We start from the raw sequence: 16,268 nt of genomic DNA on the forward strand, positions 1-16,268 counted from the left end.
ATGACACTGAATTCACCACTAAACTGATCTTTTTATTGAATTTAGATTCAATTCTAGACTGGCAATGGCATCGGGGTCTGAAGCATGGAAGCTAGGCACAGGAGTGGGTGGAGGAAGAGAAGTAGGACTGAGGATAGGAGAGAGAGTATGTCCTGGGGTAGAAGGAAGAGCAAGACTGGAGTCTGACTTAAGCTTAAGAGAGGAATCTCTACTCACAGAGGCCCTACTTGCGGCACGAGCGGCCGCCTTCCTAAGCCTATCTTTCTCAAGTTTATTAAGATGGTATTCAAACCTCTTCCAACTACAATCATTCCAATCCTTGCATTCAAAACATGTACTCTCCCTAGAACACACCTGGCATCCCACACTTAGTGCACATGGTACGTGCATCGTAACAAATCTTAAGTAACCTTGCTACAGAAACAATGACTATAAGAGCTACAATCCAACGTAGCTACACTAATAGGAAAGTAAGCTAATTGCAAAGCACAAACCAACAAAAGCCACAAGTTAACATAACTAAAGTGAATACTTCACTGACTTCTAGCAAGCAAAGAACAACCAGCAAATCATGAAAGCAGGAGTGCAGAGAACGTGTTCTTGAGAGCACAGCATAAAATAGAATGACGCCGCTGGCTTCTGTCGCTCCCTTGCTCCCATTGCAGTGGGTGGGGCCTGTCACCCCCGCTTTGCAACCGATGTGTTACCATGAATTTTGAATTTAGGATGATGTGAGAGCATAATCGTTAGCTATGTAATTACTTGTTAAGTTACTTATAAAGGGATTTTGACAACGGAAAAATCTATTTCTGGGAGAAGACCTGTGTCACCCAGTGAAATGGTTCCAATAGCACTCATTTCTAGGTATAAATATTGCTAAATATACCAGAGAAAGAGCTATCCATAATGCCAGGGTTACTACCCCTGGATCGATCACCACAATGGTGTCGGTATACACTAAGGGGCGAGTGGTAGCCACTATCACAGATGCTTTGCCCAATAGATCTCTCCGTTCTCAAAGCCCCCATCATGGGAGAGCCGTTCTACATACTACCTTCCGCTTGCTACCCCTACTACTCGCACCCGCCATCTTTATCCCAAAATTAGCACCCTCCAAGCTTGGTATGCTATCCGGGTGGGAAAGGAAGTATAGGGATGGGTCACTGGGTGACACAGGTCTTCCCCCAGAAATAGATTTTTCCGTTGTCAAAATCCCTTTTCTGGGCTCGACCTGTGTCACCCAGTGAAATAGTAACAGAGAATCAGCCATACAATAGCTTGGTAGTATCATCTAGAGTTTACCTTAATGGAGCTAAATAAAACTAAGAGAACAATACTGTGTTTTAATAGTCCCAAATATAAAGTTCAAAATATAATTAAAAACTATAAGGCACATAGTCTAGAAATACCAAATGACCAATGACCAACACCAAGATACTTAATGTTAAACAGATTATGTCTTAAATACAGGATATCAATGTTACAGGCAGGAGTCAGGCTGTGAAGCAGACCTGACCTAAAAGGCTAGAAAGCAGGGCATGCAAGCAAGGCAGGTAGGCGAGAGAGTATACCAATAGGTAATTTAATCAAGAATTACATTACAATAAGGACAAGCAAGAGTTATATATACTTGTCTTGAGCTGGACCAGGAGGAACAATACTTCCTGCAGCTACAGTGGAATATTTAAGAGCCTCTAGGGACTTAAGATAGTGGTGTTTAAATACTGTTGGAGATTTCCAGCCCGTATACTTTTTGAGGTCATCAAAATTCATATAGTGAAAATAATTAACTGAGGTAGCTACAGCCCGAATATCATGTACCTGGGGTACTGAATCCGGGTTAGCCTGTTTAATAAAATAAAGAATTTGTTGCCTGATGGCCTTTAAGGAAATGGTACTGCCATTTTCCCTAACAAAAAGAGGGCCTGAAGTTCTTTTAGAAGTTCTATTTAAATAAACTTTTAAAGTGTTAACTGGACATAAAGATAGATCCTGTGGAAGGGGAATAATCTTCCTAGGAGACCATCTATTTTGCGGATCCTCATTCTTTGCTAGAAATCCGAGATCCGGAGACAGCAGAACTTCTCCTGATGAGAGGAAATCACATGATTCAGTTCTCTAGAAAGAGCAGATAGTTCAGAAATTCTAGCCCCTGAGGCTAGACTTATTAAAAACAACATCTTCCTTAACAGACTCGGGTATGTACATAATTCGTTATCAGTGTCTGATGCCAATTTAAGTACGTCATTTAAGAACCAGGAAACCGTGTGTGGACGGACTGCTGGTCTAAGACGAGCACATGCTTTAGGAAATTGAAAAAATATGAGTCTGTAAGGTTAATATTAAAGCCATGTAAAAATATTTTCTTTAAAGCAGATTTTGTTGTAGTAATAGTAATCCTTTCTCAAATAGTGATCTGAAGAAAGATTGCTAGATTCGTGGTCATTTTCTGAGCTTCAGATTCCCTTAGAAATAATGCTAACTTTTTAACTGCTGAGTCATATTGTCTAAGTGTAGATTCCCTCTTATCTGATTCTATGAACAGTGTATTGAGAGGGTCAATGTCAGTGTCTTTCTGAGCTGCAAACTTCATAAGTCCATAAAGCTAGGGCACTCAGAATTCTTGAGGAAGCTGACACAGTCCGAGTTTGCACTACTTGTGTCAATCTTGGATTGGCGATCTGTTTGTGTCGGAGTTTCAACTCCAGTAGAAGAGGAAACCAATTGCTCTTCAGCCAATTGGGTGCCACAAGTGCTATTTGACCTTTGAATGATCTGAGTTTGTGTAAAACTTTCATCAACAGGTTTATTGGTGGAAACAGATAGATCTTTTGCCATCTGTTCCAGTCGATTGACATCGCATCTGTGGAATGAGCTAGAGGGTCTAGATTGGGAGCAACGTAATACGGAAGCTTGTGGTTGTTCTCTGTGGCAAACAGGTCTACCTGGAGACCCGGTACCTGAAGACAAATCCACTCGAACGATGTCTTGTCCAAGGACCATTCCGACTCCAGTGGAGTTGTCCTGGATAGTGAATCTGCAATGACATTTCGAACACCTGCCAGGTTGGTAGCTGACACGTGCCAGAGATGTTTCCTTGCCAGAGAGAAAATTGCATTCATTACATGATTGATATGGCTCGACTTGGAGCCCCCTCTGTTTAGGCAATGTACAACTACTGCGCTGTCCAGTACCAGACTGATGTGAATCTGTCTGGCTGGACATAGTTTCTTTAATGTTAGAAATACTGCCATTGCCTCTAGAATGTTGATATGGAACTGGCAGAATACTGTCGACCATGTTCCTTGAACTTTCTTGTGTTGGGAGTATCCTCCCCATCCGCTTAGGGAAGCATCCGTATGGATCACTAGCGATGGAGGGGGAAATTGAAGAGGCACTGACCTCGCCAAACTCTTGACTGTCGACCATGGTCGAAGCCTCTTCCTCAATATCGGCGGAATTAGAGAGACCTTGTCTCTGTTTCTGCTGTTGGCTCGTTTCTGCCATACCCTGTTTATATCATTCAGTCTGGCTTTTAGTAACAAGTCTGTTACTGAAGCGAACTGAAGAGAGCCTAGAACTCTTTCCTGGGTACAACGAGAGGCTCTTTTGTTCTTGAGGAACTGCCTGGTAGCTTTGGCTATTTCCCTCCTTTTGGCTGGCGGAAGTGACAGTTTGTGTGTGTTTAGGTCCCATTGGATTCCTAACCACTGAAATTGAGCAGCCGGAACTAGACGGGATTTCTTCCTGTTTATTTGGAATCCCCAGTATTCCAGGAAGTTGATTACTGTGATTGTTGCTTTTCGACACTCCTTGGCATTGGATGCCCAAATTATCCAATCGTCCAGGTATGCGGCCAGCATAATCCCTTGAGCCCGTAGTTCTTGAACTACTGTCTCTGCCAGTTTGGTAAATATTCTGGGCGCTATGTTGAGCCCGAATGGCATGACTCTGAACGAGTATGCTTGTTTTCCTAGTCTGAAATTTCTCTCAATCGGGACATGATAATATGCGTCTGTAAGATCTATAGAGGTGGTGACGGCCCCACGGGGAAGTAGGGTCCGTACCTGCGAGATTGTAAGCATGCGAAACTTGTCGCATTGAATGTATAAGTTGAGACGAGACAAGTCTAGAATTACTCTGTGCTTGTCTGAGTCTTTCTTTGAGACACTGAACAGACGGCCTTGAAATTTCAAGTGTCTGACTTTCTTTATTGCCTCCTTTTGCATAGTCCAGTAAGTCTTTAGATGGAGGTTGATGGAATCTGACTGGCGGAGGAGGCCCTCTGTTCCAGCTCCATCCCAGACCTTTCGAAATTATACTGTAGGCCCATGGACTGAAGGTCCAATGGTCCCGGAAGAGATACAATCTCCCGCCTACCTGAGGAGGCTCATTGATTGGAAGAGGTCTTACTTCCTCTGCCTCCTCGGGCTCCTCTTCCACGTGAGAGAGGTCTGGACACTGCTCTACCTCTGTAGGCGGCTCTGGCTCTACTACCCCTCGCATGCCTATTGTATCCGCGAAACGCCCCCTGGTTTTCAAACGAGGCGTTGAAAGCTGGGGACATCACGAAGGCTGGCGGAGCCGAAGCTTGCTGAGCCGGCTGTACTAGTACATATTGCTGCTGAGGCTGTGCCTTGGATGTGGAAGGCTGTCCGATCTGCGAGACCGGTACCGCCTGAAGCACAGTCTGAGCCTGAGGCTTCTGATAGTCCTGGAATCTCCTGAACCTCTTCCTTCCTTTAGGTTGAGGTCCGGAGGTCTCAGAGGACTTCCTTTTGAAAGGAAGACCCCAGCGAGAGTGAAGGCTCTGGTTCGCTCTGGTTGCCTCTGCCAAGACGCTATTGACCTCATCCTCTGGGAAGAGGTTAGGTCCCCAGATAGAGCTCTTCATGAGTCTATTGGGCTCATGCCTGATGGTGGCGTCGGCGAAGATATGCTTCCGGCAGTTCTGCCTCGCAACCACAAAGTCATAAAGGTCCGATTGGAAGGATGCCGGTAATGACTTTGTGAGGACCTGAAACAGTGGTTCATCAGCATATACTAGTGCAGTCACCTCTGAGATGGTGACGGAATGAATGGAGCAACTCAACCTGCATCTTGCCTCATACTCCATCTTCAGCAGAGCATCTGGAATCCTGGGAAGTTGCTCGCTGAACAGGGTGGAGGCACACTCGGGATCGAGTTTCCCCACCGTGAACGTCGCCGGAGCTCCCAACCAACATTCCGAATCTCCGGGGAAGAGAAGGGAAGTGGGATCTGTCTCCCGGAGTTGAGGTATGGGCTTGCCATCCATCCCAGCCTGAAGGGTCAGCTCTGCAATCTTAGTAGTGCAGGGGGTCGGGATAGAGTCACCTACCGAGAACATAGTGAAACTTCCTCTAAAGAGAGTAAGTTTAGTGTTCTCACACTCCCAGTCAGTGAGAGCGCGCATCAGGGTGGATTGAGCTTGGTCCCTAGGAAAGATGACCGTTTCCTTAGGGACCTTATTGGATCTAATCCAGGCCTCCCCAGTTAGCCTGGCATAGCCTGGATAGGGAGGCACTAGGTTGGCTGGAAAGAACTCTAGTTCTTCCAGACGACGAGTGCCCGATCCCTCTATGGTCAGTGTGCCATTATGCAGGGGAGCATGCAGGGCCAGTCGCCATGGGTTCCTCTTATCAGAGGGAGGCAGTCTGGAGGCATCCGGGACAACATGTGACTGTTGTACTCCTTTGGATTGGATGAATCCGGCGAGCAAGCTTTCCTGGGTCTCCATCCTCTGTGCCAATGACAACACTGACTGTCCTGACGTCTCTAAGCTTGTGACAAGCTGAGACGAGAGATCTTGTAGCCGAGCTTCAACCTTCGAATCGATCCTCTGCATCAGCAGGTCGACGAAAGCCTCAGAGTCGAAGCTAGGCTGTGGGGGCTTAGCCTTCGAAACTCTGGTCCTCGACCCCTTAGACGGGGGAGTAGCCTTACTTGAGGACGTCACTGGTTTGGGAGCCAGTGACGACCTAGAGGGAGCTGGCGGATTAGACCTTTGAGGTCTGGAAGGCTTAGGTAAGTCCTTCCTTTTCAGAGATTTCACCTTGGGGATAACAGATCGGGATCTGTCCCAAGGTTAGCTGACTTGGAGAATCCCTGAAAAAGAAGAGGACGAAGAAGGTGAACTGGATAAAATAGACCTACTCCTACTACCTTCACCTGCCTCACTTACCACCCTACCTTCTACCTGGTGGTCATCGATGCTCATCGGTTCAATGTGAATGTTGATGGCCGCTACTTCTTCCGCCACCTCTTCACACAGATCTTCGTCTTGGGGGTCTGCGTCTCTTCCCTGATCCTCACAATGAGTGGGGCGGCCACGTCCTTCGGTACTGCGGCGGAGATCCGAGCATTCGGATAAAGGAGATTGCAAATCTCCTCCGACAGTACACAGGGGCAGCCAGACGTAACATTCCTTCCAAATCCACCGACCCAGGTCTTCAGGGTCGACAGCGAAGAGGCTCGGATTGCTTGGTTAGACTGGAAGAGGAGGTAAGACTTGTACTGATTGCTAAAAATATTCTCCAATATTTTTCGCATATATCCAAATTGAGTCATTAAAATAAAAAGGGACTAAAGGTTAGCAGTCTCTTGTCACTTACCGACACATCTGTTACCAGCTCGTAAAGAGCGTAACAAATCTCACAGCCGTCCGGGTGCCAAACAACCAGGTCTCCAACTTGCACCGCGCAGCTGGAGTGCGAGCGGCACACCTCATGTCCGCAGGATTGTTGGAGGACAGCCATGCAACCTGGCTCCTGACAATGTACCATCTGTAAGTGGAATGATGGTACATGAGTATCATCAAGGCAGGACCCGCTGGAACTGAGTCCGGCAGCAAAAGTCTATTTTAACATAGATTTATGCTACGGGATGGTTAACTAACTAATATTTGTGTTATAAGCAAGTACAGTAATCTATGTTACTCCGCCGTGACTTGTCACTGAAATCTCATTGTGTCACATAATTATGGAATCGGCGTAATATGAGCAAAATAGAGTGTTTGCATATAGCTCATCTTTTAAATCGCCCAAGGCAGTAACCAAATAATGGAAACCGTAAAATACGCCGGAAACCATACCCACCGGAGTGGTTAATTGGACAATAACATACGAGAGACCCGACTAGTCCGGCGGAGACTCCGCCGCCTCAAGCAGGCATTGTACATAAAGTACCTTTAAAACAACTAATTCTATCGTATCGTAACTCCTATTTGCTTACACGGGACAGTGTTCGACGCTCCAGCTACTAACTACTATAAGTAATTAGTAGCGAGCTAATGAGACATCGCCCGAACTAGTCTGACCCGGAGAGGGAAAGGGAGATGAGTGGCGGAAACCCGGCGGAACGGCAACCGGTCAGGTGGATGCACCCTCCGAGAAGCCGAATACAACCTCCTATACGGAGGTGCCGAGCGCAAGCGATCGGCTTTCCTCTTATGAGGATGTCGCCCAGGCAACGTCGCCAAATAGCAGATTCTAATCGTTCAGGTAAAGAAGGACTAGGCTAAATACACGAAAAAGCAGGAGGTTAAACCTCCTTGTTCCTAGCCTACCCTCCAAAACCAAAACTTTGGCCTGGTCAGGAAGGTTAGGATTGAGCGCTACAGGAGTGGGGAGAGTAGACCCTTCGTACTAACCTAGCCTCACCCTCCAAAACCGAATCGGCCTGGTCAGGTGGCTAAGTGTGAAATGAGGAGCCCACTCACTAGCCTAACCTCACCCTCCAAAACCTAACGGCCTGGTCAGGTGGGCTAAGTGTGAATAAGGAACTCTCTCACAAGCCTAACCTCACCCTCCAAAACCTAACGGCCTGGTCAGGTGGGTTAAGCGTAAATAGAGGGACTCTCTTGCTCGCCTAACTTCACCCTCCAAAACCGTAAAATGGCCTGGTCAGGTGAGCTAGGTAGCCTGAGCATCGTGTAAAGCGCATATCATGCCTAGCCTAACCCTCCAAAACCGTATCACGGCCTGGTCAGGTAGGCTAGGCTAGAAACTACCTTTATAACCATCTCTTTTTACCAGAAAAAAATAATATATAAAATATAATGTTAACCACCCATGACATTGAGATTATATATAAACATAAATGATTCGGTGGCAGAGAAGGAACCCGTGGCCTACCTCTGACGCCGAATCACTCACATAAATTAGTCTACTTGTACACATCAGCTATAATCATGATAATAATAACACCATTGAGAAGGCACCAACTCGCTGGTGGAGGAAAGGAAACTAATAAAAAGACTCAAATTCTATGATCAGAAATAATTGAGCCTGGCTCAAACCATGATACAAAGGTCCCCCTGCCTCTACACCAGCGACATGGTAATTTCTCTCAATAATATGCTCCAAAAACCGAAATGGAGCAATTGGATAATATCCAGCAGATTTCCGTTCTGCTAATTGCGGAGACTGAAGGTCGAAAACGCAACAGAGGCAAACATGGCGCTACGTTCGGCTGCGCACCTGTAGTAAACATATATTACGTACAATTCATAAATACTGTGCCTCTCGCGTTTAAAAACCAATCAGATATAATACTCAACTTAGATGGTGTGAAATCCTCACGGGATAACATGATTACAGCTGTAAATAGTACAAAAATATCAAAAGAAAGGGACACGGTGTTCTCGTGTTGTGCTAAATTTTGGAATGAAGATGGCGGGCGCGAGTAGTAGGGGTAGCGAGCGGAAGGTAGTAGGCAGAACGGCTCTCCCATGATGGGGGCTTTGAGAACGGAGAGATCTATTGGACAAAGCATCTGTGATAGTGGCTACCACTCGCCCCTTAGTGTATACCGACACCATTGTGGTGATCGATCCAGGGGTAGTAACCCTGGCATTATGGATGGCTTTTTCTCTGGTATATTTAGCAATATTTATACCTAGAAATGAGTGCTATTGGAATCATTTCACTGGGTGACACAGGTCGAGCCCAGAAAAAAACCTATCTTTTGTTGTCATCTTCCTGAGTATTCACCCTACATAAAAGACAAAACCAAATCAACATAAAACCTAAGCCAAATCCAAATTGGCAGTGAAAAAGTCAACAACACTTCTCATATATCCTAGCAGGCTGACGACAAAGAAAAAACTGAATGGAAAACAACAGACCCTCAAACTATCGGTTCACCTGAAAGGGATGAATCATAGATAGTTCAAACTAAATAGCCCATTTGATTTTTTAGTTTTCACATGCTATCACCCTACTGATGGAAGTGGGGAATACAGATATCATAATAGAGGTGAGATTAACCCTTAAACGCCGAGCCTCTATTTACAAAAGTGTCTGTCGTATGCTGGCGGCGTTCGGGAGTGAGCGCCGAAGCGGAAAATTTTTTTTTTTAAATCACAGCACGCTTAGTTTTCAAGATTAAGAGTTCGTTTTTGGCTCCTTTTTTGTCATTGCCTGAAGTTAGTATGCAACCATCAGAAATGAAAAAAAATATTATCATATATAAATATTGGAATATATGACAGCGCAAAAAAAAATTTCATATATAATTGTATAAAAATCGCGCTGTGAGCAAAACGGTTAAAGCTAATGAGTTATTTTTTTTTGTTGTATTGTACACGAAATTGCAATGATTTTGGTATATAACAAATTGTAAAACGATCAAAGCAACACAGAGAAAATATTATCACAAAATGATGCATGAATTTAGAATGCAGCGGACGTAAAAACAAGTTTTTTCTAAAATTCACCATAAATCGAAATATTGTGCTAAAGACTTCCCGTTTGTTGCAAAATGAAGGTAATTGATTGAATATTACTAGACTGTTAGTGTTTTAGCTTACAATTGTAGTTTTCGACCATTTCGGTCGAGTTAAAGTTGACCGAAGGTCAAATTTTTTCTATTTATCGTGATTTATATGAAAATATTTCAAAACTGATAAAAGCTACAACCATGAGTTATTTTTTGTTGTATTCTAAATGATATTGCACACATTTTCATGTATAACACTTTATGTAAGGCCTAATATATAACGGTACGAAAATTACGACAAGGTGACTAAAGAAATTCTGAGATTTTCAGTCGTTACCGCACGCGGAGGTAAGGAAAAAGTTTTTTTAAAAAATTCACCATAAATCGAAATATTGTGCTAGAGACTTCCAATTTGTTGCAAAATGAAGGTAAATGATTGAATGTTACTAGAATGTAAGAGTTTTAGCTTACAATTGCGTTTTTCGACCATTTCGGTCAAGTCAAAGTTGACAGCAGGTTGAAATTTTGGCACTTATCGTGATTTATATAAAAATATTTCAAAACTGATAAAAGCAACAACCATGAGTTATTTTCTGTTGTATTCTACATGAAATTGCGCACATTTTCATACATAAAACTTTATGTAACGGCTAATATAAAACGGTGCAAACATTACGACAAAGTGATGAAAGAATTTATGAGATTTTCGGCCGAGTTACCGCGAGCGAACGTAAGGAAAAAGTTTTTTTTTCAAAAATTCACCATAAATCGAAATATTGTGCTAGAGACTTCCAATCTGTTGCAAAATGAAGGTAAATGATTGAATGTTACTAGAATGTAAGAGTTTTAGCTTACAATTGCGTTTTTTGACCATTTCGGTCCAGTCAAAGTTGACCGAATGTTGAAATTTTGGCACTTATTGTGATATGAAAATATTTCAAAAATGATAAAAGCTACAACCATGGGTTGTTTTTTGTTGTATTCTACATGAAATTGCGCACATTTTCATGTATAAAACTTTATGTAACGGCTAATATAAAATGGTGCAAACATTACGAAAAAGTGACAAAAGAATTTGAGATTTTCGGCCGAGTTACCGCGAGCAGATGTAAGGAAAAAGTTTTTTTCAAAAATTCACCATAAATCGGAATATTGTGCTAGAGACTTCCAATTTGTTGCAAAATGAAGGTAAATGATTGAATATTACTAGAATGTAAGAGTTTTAGCTTACATTTGCGTTTTTCGACCATTTCGGTCGAGTCAAAGTTGACCGAAGGTTGAAATTTTGGCACTTATCATGATTTTTATGAAAATATTTCCAAACTGATAAAAGCTACAACCATGGGTTTTATTTTCGTATTCTACATGAAATTGCGCACATTTTCATATATAAGACTTTTTTTGTAACGGCTAATATAAAATGGTGCAAAAATTACGACAATGTGACGAAAAAATTTCTGAGATTGTCGGCCGAGTTACTGCGAGCGGGCGTAAGGAAAAAGTTTTTTTCAAAAATTCACCATAAATCGAAATATTGTGCTAGAGACTTCCAATTTGTTGCAAAATGAAGGTAAATGATTGAATATTACTAGAATGTAAGAGTTTTAGCTTACAATTGCGTTTTTCGACCATTTCGGTTGAGTCAAAATTGACCGAAGATTGAAATTTTGGCAGTTATCGTGATTTATATGAAAATATTTCCAAACTTATAAAAGCTACAACCAAGAATCATTTTTTGTTGTATTCTACATGAAATTGTGCACATTTTCATATATAAAACTTTATGTAACGGCTAATATAAAATGGTGCAAAAATTATGACAAAGTGATGAAAGAATTTCTGAGATGCGACAAAGTGATGAAAGAATTTCTGAGATGCGTCGCTGATGCTCTGTAGTGCAAGAAGTAAGAAATTGGCGCATGCTCGGATGGGTAACGCTTGTAAACAAAACAACAGCGTGATCTGTGAACTCCCAGCATCCCTCAAGGCGCGTGATTTAAAATCTTTCGCAAACTAGGCCTATAACTATTTTTCCGCGAATATTTAAAAAAACTTTTTGTAGTCGACGTACCGTATATCCACTTGGCGCCCGACAGACAGTTTTAGTCGGCGTACGATATGTCCAGTCGGCGTTTAAGGGTTAATGAAAAAAATAGTGCTCTCTTACAGGAAAGCAATAGCTCCCAGAGAAGTGCTTGCTTCTAATGCTGAAGGATGAAGAGACTTCTACCAGAAGATCTATTAAAGTGAGCAGGCTTGGAAGAGTGATCCTGTCCCTCAGGAGTGAGAAATAAATCATATGGCACATTCTCTATAAGCGTAACTTAGAAATGATAATACACTTTTAATAGTAACGTAGTATGAGCAACACGTGTGTGTGTTCAGCGAAGACTTGTTTCATTTCAATTGTCATCAGCTGAGATAAGAGAGAGCATTTTGTTTTGGGTTAACATGAGGACAGTTTGGAATAACAATTGCTGATTCGTTCAGGAAATCAACTCAGTTTTTCGTCTTGTTTATAAAACATGTCAATCATAATTAGCCGATTGCAGAATGTTTTGATCGTGTAAAGGTTTCTGTAAAAGCCTTGTCCCAAACGAAAAGAACACGAGTGATTTCACAAAGTTACATACATGGCTCTGATCACGTATGCTGCTTTGAGAGAAAGAGTAGCAAGTCCCGATTGCATTCAAAACGTTTTGCTGGAGTGACATCACCTTCCTTCTAAAATTTCTCTTTTGGTATCTTGCACCCAAAATGCCTTAATGATGTCTCTCCCTACTTCTAGAACTTTTCTCTTGTGTTTCGTACCTAAAATGCCTTAATGACGTCATGTGACTGTTGAGTTTTTACTGGAATCCCAAAAATCTATTGATTCTGATTTCTGAGACCGATCAGTTTGGTTCTCTCTCTCTCTCTCTCTCTCTCTCTCTCTCTCTCTCGTTCGTAAAAAGAGATTACTTTTAACGTAGTATATTTGTGGTCACTGGTATTACCATTAACTTTTGAGATCTGAATTTAGTAAAATTATTTAATTTGTAATGGCACCTGGTAAAAAAGTGTGTTTAGTGAAATTAGCGCAGCTGCAAAGGGATTTAACAGAGATTTTCACAAGTTTGTGTAATGTAACGTGAATTTTACTTATTAATACCATGGTATAATAAGTTAGGGAAATTTTGCCTTAGTGAAATTATTATTGATAGATATTTTGTGGAATTGTGTGTGTTCTTGTGACTGCACTCTCTTCATATTTTCATATTCTTTTATGTTTGTGATGTAACATTTATTTACGTAGCATTTTCCATATTTCTTGGTAATTTAACGTTCCATACTTGATTTAATTTTTCATTTATTAAGATTTTCTTTTCAAATCTTGAATAATTCTTGATAGTTTAAATTTTTCTTGATTAATTTAAATTCCTGATAAATTAAAGTTTTTGTGAATTAGTTTTGTTTCATAATTTAATTCAAGAATTAATTAAGTTTTGCATTACTTTCAAGTAATAGTAAATTTTTCAGATTGTGAATTCTAATTATAAATTTTGAATTTAAAAATAAATTTTTGTGTTTAATATTTTTAGAAAAACAGCGTCTCATATATTGACCACCAGTGAATAGGATTAATTGTGTGTGCATAAGGCAAAGTGATAAACATGTTTTGTTATTTTAGTTTTGCTAAAGTGAGTTAAGTCCAGGGAAACAGTTAAAAGTTATTTGATGGAGTGATGCCCTTTTACTCTAGAATAGTTCTAGTTTAATTGTTGATACCTCACACATATTCTGATAAGCTGAGTTTGATTTTTTTCAAGTGATCAATAAGTTTTTAAGGGATCACTGTTACCTTTAGAGTACTCAGGTGTCTGGCTGAAGTGAGGTAAATTTTTGAATTTTGAGATTAGTTGTGTAATAACCAGGTATTTGGTATACATCGTGACAATATATTCTTTTTAAAGTACAGTACATCTAGGCTACAAACTTAACTTCTACAGGCACTGCATTAGAAAAGGTACACTAGAGTCCTCATTTAAGGATAATCATGGTAGCTTCTGGGACTTTGTGCACTTCCCATACATTTCTTGGGTACAAGTCCAATACCATAAATCATACTCATTACAACTGAATAAATCTATCAGTATAACTCCTTTCCCAAAGATAGAGCTTAAATGTTTTTTCTCAACCATCATCTCTACCACTAATTATGGCCCTCCTCTTTTACTCTTGCTCATCAACCAGAGCACTGAAAACCTCATACTAGATCCCATAATTTGTTTCCAATGAGGCATCTGTAATAAGAAATACTGTCACTTTATGAATATTTTCATGATTATATATTATTTTAAATTTGAATACCAAATTTACTAGTGTCTAAATTACATGGAAACAAAGAATCATTTGGAAACAAAGAATCATTTTCCATACCCATGTCAGGTCATCATAGGGTCCAAGGATACACTTACCATCATTTGTACTCACGAAAAACAATAAAAAAAATCACTGAAAAACAAGAATAAACCTGTCTGCAAATCTCAAAAAGACACCAAGGCCCTTTCAGGTTCATTCCTCTGCCAATGACTCCAGCAAAGGCTGACTCCCAAATGTACATCCCTACCCGATTCCATAATACAGTGGGCACCATGTTTAAGGTGACTCAAGTGTTGGCCAAACTCACTTAACCCTTAAATGCCTACTGGACGTATCATACGTCGACTAAAATTGTCTGTTGGGTGCCAAGTGGACGTACCGTACGTCGACTACAAAAAATTTCAACCTTCGGTCAACTTTGACTCGACCGAAATGGTCGAAAAACGCAATTGTAAGCTAAAACTCTTACATTCTAGTAATATTCAATCATTTACCTTCATTTTGCAACAAATTGGAAGTCTCTAGCACAATATTTCGATTTATGGTGAATTTTTGAAAAAACTTTTTCCTTACGTCCGCGGTAACTCGGCCGAAAATTTCAGAAATTCTTTCGTCATTTTGTCGTAATTTTTGCAGTTTTATATTAGCCGTTACGTAAAGTTGTATATATGAAAATGTGCGCAATTTCATGTAAAATACAACAAAATACAACCCATGGTTGTAGCTTTTATCAGTTTGGAAATATTTTCATATAAATCTTGATAACTGCCAAAATTTCAACCTTCGGTCAACTTTGATTTCGACCGAAATGGTCAAAAAGCAATTGTAAGCTAAAACTCTTACATTCTAGTAATATCAATCATTTACCTTCATTTTGCAACAAATTGGAAGTCTCTAGCACAATATTTCGATTTATGATGAATTTTTGAAAAAATTTTTTCCTTACGTCCGCGCCAGAAATTCTTTAAATCACGTTGTCGTAATGTTTGCACCGTTTTATATTAGTCGTTACATAAAGTTTTTATATGGAAATGTGTGCAATTTCATGTAGAATACAACAGAAAATAACTCATGGTTGTAGCTTTTATCAGTTTTGAAATATTTTCATATAAATCACGATAACTGCCAAAATTTCAACCTTCGGTCAACTTTAACTCGACCAAAATGGTAAAAAAAAAACGCAATTATAAGCTAAAACTCTTACATTCTAGTAATATTCAATCATGTACCTTCATTTTGCAACAAACTGGAAGTCTCTAGCACAATATTTCGATTTATGGTGAATTTCTGAAAAAAAAAAAAAAACTTTTTCCTTACGCTGCGTGCAGTAACTCGGCCGAACATCTAAGAAATTCTTTTCACGTTGTCGTAATGTTTGCATCGTTTACATTAGTCGTTACATAAACTTTTATATATGAAAATGTGCACAATTTCATGTAGAATACAACAGAAAATAATTCATGGTTGTAGCTTTTATCACTTTTGAAATATTTTCACATAAATCACGACAACTGCCAAAATTTCAACCTTCGGTCAACTTTAACTCGACCAAAATGGTAAAAAAAACGCAATTGTAAGCTAAAACTCTTACATTCTAGTAATATTCAATCATTTACCTTTATTTTGCAATAAATTGGAAGTCTGTAGCACAATATTTCGATTTATGGTGAATTTTTGAAAAAAACATTTTCCTTACGTTTGCGCACGGTAACTCTGCCGAACATCTCAGAAATTCTTTCGTCACGTTGTCTTAATGTTTGCACCGTTTTATATTAGTCGTTACATAAAGTTTTATATATGAAAATGTGCGCAATTTCATGTAGAATACAACAGAAAATAACTCATGGTTGTAGCTTTTATCAGTTTTGAAATATTTTCATATAAATTACGATAAATAGAAAAAATTCGACTTTCGGTCAACTTTAACTCGACCGAAATGGTCGAAAACTGCAATTGTAAGCTAAAACACTTACAGTCTAGTAATATTCAATCAATTAGCTTCATTTTTCAACAAACGGGAAGTCTCTAGGACAATATTTCGATTTATGGTGAAATTTTGAAAAAAACATTTTTTTACATCTGGGCGTTACGGATTCATGCATCATATTGTGATAATATTTTCTCTGTGTTGCTTTGATCGTTTTACAATTTGTTATATACCAAAATCA

General features: G+C 40.2%; 2 protein-coding genes across 2 annotated transcripts in view; both read right to left on the bottom strand.

Annotated features, from left to right (window-relative positions):
* The window catches only part of LOC136841702 (phosphatidylserine synthase-like), a 419,092-nt gene that overhangs the window by 338,474 nt on the left and 64,350 nt on the right, over positions 1 to 16,268 (bottom strand). The window lies entirely within an intron of this gene.
* LOC136841704 (uncharacterized) lies at positions 2,437 to 6,805 on the bottom strand. Its single transcript, XM_067108923.1, has 2 exons — positions 6,633 to 6,805; positions 2,437 to 6,510 (listed from the first exon to the last, which is right to left on the bottom strand). The coding sequence occupies exon 2, from the start codon at positions 3,505 to 3,507 to the stop codon at positions 2,590 to 2,592; it is 918 nt and encodes a 305-aa protein (XP_066965024.1). The 5' UTR covers positions 3,508 to 6,510; positions 6,633 to 6,805; the 3' UTR covers positions 2,437 to 2,589.

This window comes from Macrobrachium rosenbergii, chromosome 9, assembly GCF_040412425.1.
Source record: "Macrobrachium rosenbergii isolate ZJJX-2024 chromosome 9, ASM4041242v1, whole genome shotgun sequence".
NCBI classification, from domain to species: domain Eukaryota; kingdom Metazoa; phylum Arthropoda; class Malacostraca; order Decapoda; family Palaemonidae; genus Macrobrachium; species Macrobrachium rosenbergii.

What these genes read in the sequence shown, in the direction of transcription:
- LOC136841704 (XM_067108923.1), bottom strand. Translation starts at nt 3,507, where the DNA reads ATGGCAGAAACGAGCCAACAGCAGAAACAGAGACAAGGTCTCTCTAAT.